General features: G+C 45.2%; 1 protein-coding gene across 1 annotated transcript in view; it reads left to right on the top strand.

Annotated features, from left to right (window-relative positions):
* nt5c2b (5'-nucleotidase, cytosolic IIb) overlaps positions 1–15,000 on the top strand; it is a 75,010-nt gene that overhangs the window by 39,140 nt on the left and 20,870 nt on the right. The window contains exons 4-9 of the mRNA XM_063200099.1: positions 6,600–6,717; positions 8,574–8,669; positions 9,793–9,884; positions 11,713–11,770; positions 13,443–13,536; positions 14,445–14,498. Of these exons, the coding sequence (XP_063056169.1) occupies positions 6,600–6,717; positions 8,574–8,669; positions 9,793–9,884; positions 11,713–11,770; positions 13,443–13,536; positions 14,445–14,498 (512 nt within the window). The remainder of the gene's footprint in view (positions 1–6,599; positions 6,718–8,573; positions 8,670–9,792; positions 9,885–11,712; positions 11,771–13,442; positions 13,537–14,444; positions 14,499–15,000) is intronic.

Genomic DNA, 15,000 nt, shown 5'->3' on the forward strand with positions numbered 1-15,000 from the left:
AATCTTATGCCTCTTTTCCACTGCCGGTTTTCTGGTAGGCCTACAGCTCGATAAAACGCGACTAGGCCGTCACTTTTTGCTTTTCGAATAGGCACGACACAGCTGAAATGAAGAGCAAAAAGTGGCGGCGGAGTCGCACTGTGTTGAGCTATATGCCTACCAGAAAACCGGCAGTGGAAAAGAGCCTTTAGTGTGCCTCTGTTTTGAGGGAATGGAAAAAGGGGCGTTTGATAATGGATGACAGGCAGCCTCCACCATCTTGTGTCTGTCACTGCAGCCACTGCTGTCCAGTGCCAGTCTCACTTGTGACTGACAACTGCTGACGGCTGGATGGGTGGAAGGAGACAGGATGGCAGAGTCTGAATTGGTCTAGAGTCTAGAGTGTAGTGCTTCTCAGTTGTATAAAGTAGAAGTACTCTTTCAGATGTAATTACAGCATAAGTTGTATGATATTACATGGTTGCAGCCTTGCAATATCATATCACTAGTGTTGTGTAGTGTTGTACATTCATAAGACGTTATACTCTGAACTCTGACCCTTAGTATAAGTTGCAGCTAGAATGTCAATGAGTTTCAGTGTGGTAAAGGTGTTCTGTGAATGTCCATGTTCCACCAGTGGAACGGTGTGCACATACGTATAGTAGGCCAATCAATATTTTAGTCAGAATGACAGTGTGAGTTGCTATGTAGTTAGCAAATACAGTATCATCAGAGAGAGTAGAGAGAGAGGTTCCATTGGCCCATTGTTTCCGGGTTCTATTATTGCAAGGGGGAGGGGGGGCAGACCTAGGTAGACCTAAGGACTGTTCTATTCAATGCTAGGACTATTATGACACGCCCCTTTAGGCAGACCGGAACCTGGTCATGTTAGGTGCCCATAGCAACCTATTACATTGGCATATCTCTATATACTTAAAGAATCTCTGGTATCATCTGTAATGTTGAAGTGAAGGTGTTCCGTCAACTTCTAAATGTTCCACCAGTGGAACGGTGCACACATACAGTACAGAAGGCTCTTCTGTCTTCCAACAGTCTGCAATAAGGAGGGGCCTCCTTTTCACAAGCTGTCCTACTACTTCAGGTCAAAGTTCATATAATGGGTCCCAACTTCACTGTCACTAGAAAAAAAGATTAGATTATCCACCATGGATTCTTCTCCGTTAGCTTTCCAGTAACCCAAATTTCCAAGACTGGGTGTGCTCATTGTGGCCCTGCAGAAAAATGCAAATCTGTGGGAAACAAAATGTTTCAAAATGCTGTATCATGCAAAATATCAGCATGCTGAACTTCTCAGATGATTAAAAAAAAACAAATCAGTCTGTTCCAACATGAAAAACCCTGAAGGGTTTGGATTCTGATCAATAACATTTTACGAGATTGGGTTTGCTTCGCTGAGTAGAGCTTTTGGGCGTACTCGATGTGGTGTGGCTTAAAATGAAAATGCTCTTGAGGTTTCCAGTTCACAGTAATGTTGCCAGGCAACAGCAATTAGGAACATTCTAATGACATTTTGGACACTCTTCCTGCTGACGCTTTGAGCTCTCCAGGGGACGGTCATAATTACCACAATATACAGTGCACATATGCCATATGTTGTGTGTCATTATTAACCATTTTGCACAGAGCCTATGTTATAACCTTACTGTCACCAAAATTATTATGATCAAGTCTTGATCGGAATCTGAATCTTAAACCATATTTTTCAAGAAGAGCTCCCCAAAGGTTCTTCTAAGCAAATCATCTGATTAAATGAGCAAAATTTCCATCTGGGTCTACTTTAAATGGACACATGTACAGTACTCAGTCAAATAAAAAAAATTAAGCTTGTAAATTTCATTTTCTTAGGTTTTGCATTTTGTGACCATACCAGTCCCGTGTTTCATGTCTCCTCCATGTGACCTGCGCTAATTCAGTAACGCCTGCCGGCATAGTGATAACGAGGGCTACTCTTACCTCATAGCTGTTATCTTAACCACATACTACATGTCTTGGGGGGGTTAAAAAACGTGCTGGAGCATGTTGGAATGCTGAGTTCTCACGTGTGTGTGTGTGTGTGTGTGTGTGTGTGTGTGTGTGTGTGTGTGTGTGTGTGTGTGTGTGTGTGTGTGTGTGTGTGTGTGTGTGTGTGTGTGTGTGTGTGCCCGTGTGTACACTCACTCACTCACTCACTCCATAGCACACTACCTGACCCTCATGTTAACCCCATAAGATAACTTTGTGAGCGTTGCACACGGTTGCATGATCAGTTTGCTGTGGGCCCAGTTTACAAGTCTATATATTCAAGTACACAAAATATAGAAACCTTGGTGATACCATTGTCGTCAAAATGGTAATGACCAAGTCTTAATTGGTTACTTAACACTCTCTGCATTGTCATAGCAATGTTATGACGCAGGTGAGTGTTTTCAGCAAAGAGTGAATTGGCCCGCCAACAGGCGCGTCTGCAAGAGACTACTGCTTGTCTTTCCCTGATGCTCCTTCCAATTACTAACCTAAATAAACTAAACAAGAAGGTCTACCATGATTTTTTAGAGGTAGTCTCATCTGTGTGTTTGCGCCCATTGAAGGTCTACAGTTGGGACCCACTGATGTTTGTACATTTCCTTGACTGCACCACGATTGCTCCGTGATTCCAACCTCGGAACACCTTGGAAGCCTCATGAAAGTTGCATGGTGCAGTCTATCTATCCACAATGGCATCCAAAGGGGGAAAAATAAGTGGCCACTGTACACAAGAGACGAGGCTAGTGAATGACTGAATGAATTTATTTATTTGGTCTACATGTATTTCGATGTAAAAAATATATTGTATCGCAACATAAACCATACATTAAAAGAACTGAATAGACAGGGATAAACACAAAAAAGACTTATTTCCATTGTGGTCCCTTAGTTCCACTGTGGCACACAGGGAAGCCGTCAGGTGGAGACACACAGGTCAGTTGTCCTGGGCCCGCGCCACGGAGAAGGGGGTCCCAGAATTGGGTTCCCATTGCATTGTATGTGTTGGATGGGGGGGCCCTGTCAGTTGACATTGTCCTGGGCCACAGCTAAAGCTGTCAGCAGCCCAGGCTCGTGGCACACTACAGACCAAAGAATTTCCATTCACAACCACCGCCACCAGCAGCACGAGGGTCACGCCAGCCACGGCGCTTGTCTTTTTTTTCCACATCGTTGTGTTTATTTTTAACCTGCCATTAGCCCAGTCAGTGTGCTGGGTCGCTGGACTGAATGGAAAAAAGAGGAAAAAAAGTGAAGAAATATCAGGTGGCCCCTTTTGTAAGCGTCCCTCCCTGTGGTCTCCTTTTGTCAGCCAATGTCATCGCTTGGCTGGCTGGAATTGGTCTCAGGTGATCGCCTGTCTGTCATCGGCCCTTGGGGTCTTGGACGCAGTGTATCAGCGAGTCTGTGCAACCAACCCTCACCAAGTTTGCTCATGGGGTTAACTCAGACACAGTTGCATGAAGGGTTTGTTGTGTAGGCACAGTTTGCAAGTTTATATATATATAGAAATCTTGGTTATGGGTGGGGGTGGGGGGTGGGGCATGTTCACCTGTTCGCTTGCCGATTCTTGACTCTTGGCTTTACTGTACACAAAGCAAAGGCATGGCTTTGTTGGTCTCAGGTGATCACTGTCTGTCATCGGCCCTTGGGTCTTGTTCGCAGTGTATCAGTCACAGTGTTTCCCACAGAACATTTCTCAGTCAAGGTGGTGGTGGTGGTGGGGAGATAGTGCCAGTCAGACATATGACCATTCTACATGCCATTGTTATAATGGCCACATTGTCCAGTTTCATACGAAATAGGATGTGAATGCTTCGCCAAAAATTCATAATGGGGATCGGTGTCTGTCATCCGCCCTTGGGTCTTAAACACAGTGTATCAGTCTTTCTGCATGGGGAGAAATGATGTCGTCTGTCATGCCCTTAGCATGCTCGCTTACATCTGCAACTATTGTGCTCTGATGTGATCAATGTGTGGCGTCTTATTTGCAGTTTGTCTGTCCATCCATCCATGAGTTTGCCAGTCCTTTCATATGCAAAACAATCTTTATCTGATGTCATCGTTGACCAGCATGGGTCTTACATGAAGCTCGCTGTGTGGTATTGCCATCATTTACAGGCTCTTTATCCGTCTGTCCAGTCCATCTGTCAATCCGTCCATCATCCCGTAGGTGAAAAATGAGTTGACCTTTTGGTCCACTAATGTCAGCAGAACTAATTGGTATCTCTCTCAGGTGATTGATGTGCGGCACTGACCTTACAGTACATCCCATCCTCTGTCCATCCGTACTGTGCATCCATGAGTCAGGCTATCTGGCTTTCAGTCAGTCCATATGGGACAGAAATCATGTTGCCCTCTGGAGGTATTTTAAAGCCCATTTCCAGTCAAGACTCAATGTCTAAAATTTTCAAGTTACTGCGTTCTGAAATTGTGTGGCAGTAATGTCAGCAGCAATGATTGGAATTTGTCTCAGGTGATTGGTGTGCGGCAATTACCTTACAGTACACAACCGATCCTCTGTCCATCCGTACTGTGCATCCATTATAATGAGGTACAAGTACAAGTTTATTCAAAAAAAGATTGAGAACAATTGGTCTATGCCATCTTATACCTACTTCGTAATGAATGGAAATGTTCAGTGTTGGGTGGTGTCTGGCGTCACTCGAAAAAGGCCTGTGTCATTGCTGACCAGCATCGGTCTCAATGTCAGTCGTCATGGTCACGGTGCACTGGCCTGTTCCTGTGGGATGCACGGTAGATGGGGTGGAACGTAGAGAGCGCAAGAGGAGAGAGGGAGGCGAGATGAGAAGGGAGGTGAGAGTGATCGCGAGGGCGAGAGCGAGGGCGAGGGTGAGAGCGAGAGCGATCCTCTTTCGGGTTCAGAGATTAGGTAACAGGACAGAACGCAGCGTTCCATGCTCTTAAGCCCGGGCCTTAGCAGGGTAAACACCCCCCAGCGACTTGCTGAGGAATGAGAGGCAGAGAGGGAGAGGGAGAGAGAGAGGGGGAGAGAGGGAGAGAGAAGTGGAGAGAGGGAGAGAGAGAAGGAAGACGAGAGAGAGAGAGAGAGAGAGAGAGAGAGAGAGAGAGAGAGAGAGAGAGACAGTGACAGACAGACAGACAGACAGACAGACAGACAGACAGACAGAGAGAAAGAGAAAGAGAATGAAAGAGAACAGAGAGAGAGAGATAAAGAAAGAGAACAGGAATGAGAAGCACAGAGAGAGAGAGAGAGAGAGAGAGAGAGAGAGAGAGAGAGAGAGAGAGAGAGAGAGAGATAAAGAAAGAGAACAGGAATGAGAAGCACAGAGAGAGAGAGAGAGAGAGAGAGAGAGAGAGAGAGAGAGAGAGAAAGAAAGAGAATGAAAGAGAACAACAGGCTTTATTCCAAAGGCTTAGGGGTGTTCTTGTCTCATTTCATATACTCGATGTACTGTATGTGCGTATATTCGTGCAAAACGTTGAAACACATTAGCTCATATGCTCCACCTTTTGTTTTAGTGAGAAAATACGCCGGTAAGGTTTGGGAACTGTTTTGTTCTGCCATTTTTTCTTTTCTTTTTTTAAAGTTTTAGTAGCATAACTTACAACATCAATTTTGTACACATGTAAGAAAAGCATCACTTACCTGTATAACATGCACCTGTTCAATCAGGGCCACTGAGCTTTTGCTGGGCCCAGGTAAAAGTCATCCAAAGGGCCCCCTATCCAGTACATACAATGTAATGGGTACCCAGTTTTGGGCCCCCTATCTCCCTGGGCCTGGGACAACATACCCCTTTGTCCTCCCCTGTCGGCAGGCCTGTGTTCAATTGTACATAGTCCACCCATGCATTTGCAGGCATATGCAATAGCTCTGTTCCAGGTCGTTAGGGGTGGAGAAGAGTGTGTGTGTGTGTGTGTGTGTGTGTGTGTGTGTGTGTGTGTGTGTGTGTGTGTGTGTGTGTGTGTGTGTGTGTGTGTGTGTGTGTGTGTGTGTGTGTGCCTGGGGTGAGCTGTGTGTGTCATGGTGGCGCTCCACTACAGGTGTAAGCACGTCAGCAGGTGAAGCATGTAGCGGCAGACGCCACTGAAAACTATAAACACCTGACAGCACTCAATACCTGGCACACAAACACACACACACACACACACACACACACACACACACACACACACACACACACACACACACACACACACACACACACACACACACACTGGGGTCTGTTGTACTTTTCTATCTTTTGCGCATGCTTCACTGGGAAACCAGTTGGATTAGTGAGCTTGTCACTTGCTTGTCAGTTACACATATAAGGCCCACATATAGGCCCCATGTATAGGGGTTTTTGGAGGTGTGTCCATGAAGGATTACAGACTGTAAGATAACTGTTAACCTTTCCCTCCCCTTTGCATGCACGCACGCGTGCGCACACACACACATGCACACGCACGCACACACACACACCCACACACGCACACACACACACCACCTCATTACCACACCCGGTTTTCCTATCTATTCCTATCTATCTCTCTTAGGCCTATTTTTGTCTGCCCTCTAACCCTAACCTTTGACCCTTTTCTCTCCTCCACTTCCTCCTTCTGGTCTGCAGTTTACAAGTCTCCGGAGTACGAGTCTTTGGGCTTCGACCTGACGGTGGAGCGCCTGGTGTCCATCGGTTACCCCCAGGAGCTGCTCAGCTTCGTCTACGACCCCGCCTTCCCCACCAGGTGAGAAGCACAGCCATCTATTGTTTTTTTAAATATATTTTAAGAGCTTTTGTGCCTTTATTTGTGACAGGATAGTGAGAGAGGGACAGGAAATGAGTGGGGAGAGAGAGACGGGGAAGGACTGGCCAATGACCCGGGCCGGAATCGAACCCAGATCGCCTGCATAGTAACCCAGTGCCCTACCATTAGGCCACGGTAGGGCTGAGAAACACAGCCATCTGAGTGGATTCCATTGTGCAAACTCCCATCCTCGGGTCTGTGCTTGTGGCCTCCCGTTTCGCTGACGCCCCGCCTCCGTGGACAAAATGATGACGTTTTCCCTCTCTCAGCCGAGCCATTACAACTTTTGGGGGACTGTTTGTCATTCACCTTTCCATTTGCAAATGATAAAATGACATTAGAATTGAGCTTTTGTTGTTTGTCTGTGTCTTGTCTTTGCAGTCGTTATGTGTCTGCGTCATGTTTGTTGGGTCTTGTCTCCCCTGCCCCTCCCTCTTTTTCCCATTTTATGTGATTTGTAACAACAATAATAACATACAATAATCTTAATGCAAACTTGATAAAAAAAAAGAATTGAGCTTTTGAAAAATATTTAATTCTGTTGTCGGTGACATCATCACGCGGCTACAAGCAGGCTAGTGAGCAAAGGAGGACGGGAGTCTGCATATTGGAATCCACCCATTGACCCATTGGCTGCTCATGGTGCTCACTTCCTGCTCTGTTAGTGCCAGGAAGTGGATTCCACAGCACAGTGTATTGTAGCTCATATCTTAAAATAGGTCTAAGTTTGCAGATTTACGTTCTGTCAGCAAATGTTAATGAATTAATCACAAATAAGCCAATTGCTAGTGCACACACAGTACTTGTTGTTAATTACCCAGAAATGTAGTTGGCTTCTCCTATAAGCCCATATATTGTCAACATTGGTCATACATGGCTCGAAATATTCATCAATCAATTTCTGGATGTAAACTCGGCAATCACACTCATTGCCCTTGTTTACATGAGACATTTAATTCAGAATGAACTCAATTTAATTCTGAATAAAACTTAATTCCGCTTTGAAAACATTGTGTATCAATTTGGAATGGACCGAAATGCAATGTAACTGAAATGTAACGGCAACGTAAACTCGACGGAACTATCTGGTTTGAATTAAAACCACCATGTGACTGTGGCCAATGACACGTGAGTGAGGGAGTTAGTTGAGTTGTATGTTGCCGTGTGACTCCAGGGCGTCAACATGCCAGACATGGACAGTAGAGCTGAGTGCCCTTCATCCTGCTGACCTCTTGTGTTTGTCAGTCTGGAGGCATTACGTATTTTGTGACCCTGAGGGATTTTTTCTCTCTCTCTCTCTCTCTCTCTCTCTCTCTCTCTCTCTCTCTCTCTCTCTCTCTCTCTCTCTCTCTCTCTCTCTCTCTCTCTCTCTCGCACTTGTTTTAACCTCCTCACATTTTCTCTTTCTCTCTATCCCTTCTTCTCTCTCTGTCTGGCTCTGTCTCTATCTATCTCCTCTGCCAACCCTCCCTACCTCTTACTCCTCTCATTCCTCCCCTACCCATCTCTCTCTCATTCCTCCTCTACCCATCTCTCTCTCTCATTCCTCCCCTACCCATCTCTCTCTCTCTCTCTCTCTCTCTCTCTCTCCATCCCTCCATCCGTCCATCTCCATCTCCATCTTCCCCCCATCCTACCTCTACCTTCCCTCTTTCCTACCCATTCCTCACCATCTCTCCATCTCTCCATCTCTCTCTCTCTCTCTCTCTCTCTCTCTCTCTCTCTCTCTCTCTCTCTCTCTCTCTCTCTCTCTCTCTCTCTCTCTCTCTCTCTCTCTCTCTCTCCTGTCCAATCAGGGGCCTGGTGTTTGACACCATGTACGGTAACCTGTTGAAGGTGGATGCCTATGGAAACATCCTGGTCTGCGTCCACGGATTCAATTTCCTGCGCGGGTGAGCACACACACACACACACAGGCGTACACAAGCACACGCACGCACGCCACACACACACACACACACACACACACACACACACACACACACACACACACACACACACACACACACACACACACACACACACACACACACACACACACACACACACAGCATGCATACAGCATTTATATACGAAAACACACATATAAATAAATACTCTCTCTCTCTCTCTGTCTCTCTCTCTCTCTCTCTCTCTCTCTCTCACTCGCACGCACACGCACACACACACCCACAACACACCACAACACACACACACACACACACACACACACACACACACACACACACACACACACACACACACACACACACACACACACATACTGTACACTGGGGTCCGTTGCACTTTTCCATCTTTTGCGCATGCTTCATTGGGAAACCAGTTGGGTTAGTGAGCTTGTTGCTTGCTTGTCAGTTACACGTATAAGGCCCACGTATAGGCCCCATGTATATACACACACACACGCACGCATGCACAAAGGCATGTTTACTGGTGTTTGGTGGTGCTATTTGTGAGAATGGTACAGTAAGCTCCCCTGATTACTAGCCTATTTCTGAAGGGATGCACTGCCCTCCAAACAATGTGAACACATAACAGCTTCTCATGTTTCTTCCTCTCTTTTCTTTCTCTACTTCGTTCTCTCCATACTTCTCTACCACTTTCCTCTGTTCTTACTTTTTCTTTTTCTGTTCTTGTTTTCAACCTTCTTCCTTTCTTCTTCTTTGTCTCCTCCTCCTCTTCCTCCTCCTCCTCCTCCTCCTCCCTCCTCCTCCTGCTGCTCCTCCTCCTCTTCTTCTTCTTCTTCTTCTTCTTCTTCTTCTTCTTCTTCTTCTTCTTCTTCTTCTTCTTCTTCTTCTTCTTCTTCTTTTCCTTCTTTTTCATTATCTTCTTCTTCTACTACTCTTCTGTATTCTGTATCTATCTGTTTCTTGCTATTCTCATCTCTGTTTTATCTTCTCTCTCTCTCTCTTTCTTCTTGTCTCTCTTGTCTTTCTTCTTCTTCTTCTTCTTCTTCATTTGTTTCTTGCTGTACTCCTCTCTCTCTCTCTCTCTCTCTCTCTCTCTCTGCTTCAGGCCTGAGATCAGAGAGCTGTACCCCAACAAGTTTATCCAGCGAGACGACACCGAGCGCTTCTACATCCTCAACACCCTCTTCAACCTGCCAGGTGAGCTGGACTACAGTAGCTGAAAAGCTGCAGCCCATTGCTCCGCACTCACACCTCACTTTCTCTTCAATTTCATCTGCAGTGGGACCCTCCATCTGATTCAAGTTGGGGGAGGGCACTCTCAATCAATTCAAGTGAGGGAAAAGGAGTCCTCATTCCGATTCAAGAGTGTGTGTGTGTGTGTGTGTGTGTGTGTGTGTGTGTGTGTGTGTGTGTGTGTGTGTGTGTGTGTGTGTGTGTGTGTGTGTGTGTGTGTGTGTGTGTGTGTGTGGTAGTTAGGGAGGTGGCGAAACGGAGCCCTCATTCCGATTGATCCCTTTTTTTTCCATAATTGTCCCGGTTTTAAATGGTCTGTCCCGGGAAAAAAACACCTTTCCTTGACACTAAATGAAGAATGCCATTGCATAAGCAAAACGATCGATTGAGTTTGAACTATCCAGGTTTTTTGTCAGACATACAGTAGGTGGCAACCATACTTTATAGTCATCCATTAATTGTTTCCCCACTTAACCCGTTTAGGCTCAAGGTTATGAATTTGCTGTTTCTAGAATGGCAATGACCAAGTCATAGTTTATTACTTAAGACCCTGTGTTATGTCATAGTAGTGTAGTACTATGATGGTTAACTTTTCAATGACTATTACAGCACGCCACTGGTGTTACGGCATGCATTAAGGGGTTAACTGTTACCAGTCCTACTTATTTCAACTCAACTACTAGTTTTTTTCCCCATCGGAAGAAGTATGTACGTATATAACACACCTGATAGCTGGTAGCTATTTTTGGCATCCCCTCTGTCGAGGTTTCAAGTGTGTGGAAGCGACACCAGGGGCTCGACTTTACCCTGTTACTATGTGGGTTGCTATGGAGACCAGTTGCATTTATGCGGTAGTTTTTTAATGCAGTGATTCATTTTGCGATCGATTAAGCACACAAACGGGGAATCTGACTGGGCAAACAGGTTAGTTGTCCCAGGCCCAGGAAGAGAATAGGCCCCAGAGTTGGCTGCTCATTACATTGTAGTATGTATTCGTAAGCGGCCCTGCACGCACATGCGTACACACACACACACACACACACACACACACACACACACACACACACACACACACACACACACACACACACACACACACACACACACACACACTCACACACAATTACAGAATCACAGATTCTTCTGAAACAGGATGTTTTGGTCATATGACCTTTCAGATTAAGCTTCTGCTCAGTATATTTTTGTTCTTGATGTTCAAATTGCCAACTAAGCAGAACAGAATTGCTTGAAAGCGAACAAATGATATGACTCCTTTCAATATAAGACATTTCAACAAACATTGGAACCTTTTCTGTGAAGTTTTGACCTAATGGTTCCACTGGGGAGTTGGTCCTTGCAGATACAAATCACATTATGCCATACCATTCATGGAAGAAGTTCCCTTGAGATAGACACCTAACCCCACATTGCTCAAGGGACTGTAAACAGTACTGTAGTGAAGGGGAGTAGAGTTGCCCAGCTGGGACTCGAACCCGGACATTCTGGGGTAGGAAACTGGGGCTCTGACCGCCAGGCTCATTGGCGTGACAGTCAGAACACAACCACAACCCTAGTGATGGTCACCATCACAAATACCCTGTACCCAAACAACTGTAAGTCACTTTCTGATGAAAGCATCAGCAGCAAAGTGTAACGTACGGTAATGCAACAAAACCCTATATTGTAATAAACACTGATGGTCCCCCAATGTTTTGCAAAGTGTAAGAATATGTAACGCAATCGTATAATAAAGAGCACGCTTGTTGACCTCCATGTTTTTTTGTTTCCATAGAAACCTACCTCTACGCCTGCCTGGTGGACTTCTTCTCCAACTGTGACAGATATGCTAGGTAGGAGCTCCTACAATACATTACAGTACCACCGGCGGCCATCTTGCTGTTGCCTTAGAAACCAGATTAGCTGTGCTGTGATGTGTGCATGTTGACTCAGTGGGAGGAGAGGTTTTATTTCGTGATAAGAGAGGCCATTATCATATCAACCGCCCACTCACTGACCCTCATACCCTACCCACACCTCAACCATAATTCCCCTCCCTTGATAAACATAACTTGGGGAAGCCATAGACCTTCAGGTAAACCAAGATAACCCATTCAGTTACCGTAGTGCACATAACTTGGGGGGGGGGGGGGGGGGGGGGGGGGGGGGGGGGGGGGGGGGTGGGGGGGGGGGGGGGGGGGGGGGGGGGGGGGGGGGGGGGGGGGGGGGGGGGGGGGGGGGGGGGGGAACCATACATACAGCGTGTTCCAATAAAATGTGCACACAAAATCTATGTAACTAGGCGTTCATTAAAACCTGGAAGTTAATGTGCACGTTATTCGCGTCGTCTATCAGCAGTGCCTAGACCAAAACATGGATGTCAGTTTTGGAGCAGGCAGTGATAAAACAATAGAATGATGTGCACATTGAATATTACACAAATTTCAACAAACACCCGATTTCTAAGCCTTTAAATATATGTGGGTTGAAGACGTTGAAGTACTAGCACACGTCAGGCTGGTGCAACCACAGCTAATGCCACTATTGTATCGTAATGGATTAAATCATTTTTCATGATTTGTCCCCCTCCTTCCTTGGCAAACAAGGTCAGGAGGAAATAAAGTGACCCATTAACTTAGCTGCAATATAATTCTGTTAGTATAAGATGGGATCACGGTGCCGTATCTAGGACCTTTGAGCTTTCATTGAAACATGTCCTGAAGGTATCTGAATGTGATTGTAGAATAAAACAAGGCTATAAACTTTTGATGTTTGACACAGTGATACAGTTGTTATGATGCCATAAACATGAATGTGTACTAGATGCATGGACTTTTTTATTACTGTATGTGTGTGAATATTGTATTCTACAATATTTGTGTGTGTGTGTGTGTGTGTGTGTGTGTGTGTGTGTGTGTGTGTGTGTGTGTGTGTGTGTGTGTGTGTGTGTGTGTGTGTGTGTGTGTGTGCGCGCGCTCGCGTGTCTCTCTCTCTCTCTGTCTTTCTCTCTCTCTCTCTCTCTCTCTCTCTCTGTGTTTGTGTGAGTGCATGCATGCGTGTGTTTGTGAACATGTAGAGATGGCGTGTTTGCATGTCCTCTGAACCTTACTGTTGGTCTTTTAGGGGGAGAAAGCTTTCCTGTTTGCCTGGACTCCACAAACAAGGGAAGACTTAACCCCACTCCAAAAGCCAAAAAAACAGCATGTTCCTAAAAACACAAACAAAAGCAAAACCTAATGAGTGACTGTTTTATTGCCATGGAAACCATGCTCACTTTATCGACCCTGCTCTTTTTTTAACCTCCCCTCCCCTCACACTTCCAAAACACACGCACTCTCTCTCACACACACACACAAACACACACACACACACACACACACACACACACACACACACACACACACACACACACACACACATACGCACCACACACACACACACACACACACACACACACACATACGCACCACACACACACGCACACACACACACACACCACACACACACGCACACGCCGCACTGTAGCTGTGAGACAGGATTCAAAGATGGTGACCTCTTCATGTCCTTCAAGAGCATGTTCCAGGACGTGAGAGATGCAGTAGACTGGGTCCACTTCAAGGTAAACAAGCACCTCCACCCTCACTCACTACCTCAACTCAGCACTCAGAGTTGCATTGCTTACTGAAGTAGATCAGATAAACAATATGTACGTATCTGCCACTAGAAATACATTGTTTTCTTATTTTATTCCTCGATTTAGTGTACTGTGTTGTGCACAATATGACAATGGTAAGAATGTCACAAATGGTAAGAATGTGTTTTTTTTCTGTTATAACATTGCATAATGAAAGTATTAAATGTGTGTTGTTAGAAGCTGTATAACAGCTTGATGACTATAATATTGATGAAACGACAGTACATAGCTAGTTATGTAGCTCTATGAAAGCTACGTCGATGGCAGACGCACATTATTCACCCAATCTGCAGAATTCTGCTTATCTTTAGAGATGAGTGGACCTAGAAGCCTTGAACGCAAAGAGAGTCTTTTCCCTCTTCAGCCTTTTCAGAGCGTTGAAGTAAACCTAAAATAGAATTCCCTGACTCACCTCCACACTTCTGTAAAATAGCTCAGTACCAAGTGGAGGTATAACTGTTAAAAAAAAACACATAATAAAACCCTTAATTAACTCTGTAAAACGCTTCAAATAAACAGTGCAGCTAGCTAGCTAGCTAGGAGCCCGGTTGGTTGGTTGGTTGCAAATGTTCGGTTCTTAGCGGAACCTTGTCTCCTTGTCAGGTGGTTGGTTCCCCTCTCTCCTGCACTGGGCCTTGTGCAACACAGCTCAGGTCTATGCGAGGGGAGGCACACTGTGTTTGCCGAACGAGGTACTGGCACTTTTGATGCCCCCTGGTTTACTGAGAAGTTTCTTCTCAACTCACTCAACCACAAAAAAAAATGACAGTATTTTTTACTCGAATGGGTTCTGAAATGTTTTTTGTGTGGCTTTGTTCTTTCGTCAATTTTAGGGAACCCTAAAGGAGAAAACGGTTGAGAACCTGGAGAAGTATGTTGTGAAAGATGTAAGTAAGACAAGTGAAACTTCCTGGAGTTTCAACCAAACCGTTGTTTTGTTGCTTATGTTTGTACTGAACCAGGTTACGTAAAAAAAAAAAAAAAAAAACAAGAAAAAAAAAAAAACAAGACTGGACTGGCCATAGAGCACCACACAGGGCCAATGTCCAGAGAGCCATGTGTGTATTTGGGTGGCACACCCACGGTGGCCAACATGGCTACACACAAGTAGAATATAATCTAGATTGAGGGGTACATATCTGACTAAGAGTCCTACTGTAGTACTTTATTATAAGGTGCTTCCTAAGCAATATATCTGGTATAGGTCACTCATCATTGCCAAAAGTTTATATATCCACTACTTTTCTGCGCATTTTATCTGCATGTTCAAGGAAAAGTAGTGCACTGTGTAAACTTTTAGTGGTGTTATACCTGTTTCTGATGTTTTGTCGATCGGTTGACACTTTGGTTTGAGTGCTGCTTAAGGTCTTTTAGGATATGCAGCAATGG

Source organism: Engraulis encrasicolus, chromosome 1 (genome assembly GCF_034702125.1).
Source record: "Engraulis encrasicolus isolate BLACKSEA-1 chromosome 1, IST_EnEncr_1.0, whole genome shotgun sequence".
Taxonomy (NCBI): domain Eukaryota; kingdom Metazoa; phylum Chordata; class Actinopteri; order Clupeiformes; family Engraulidae; genus Engraulis; species Engraulis encrasicolus.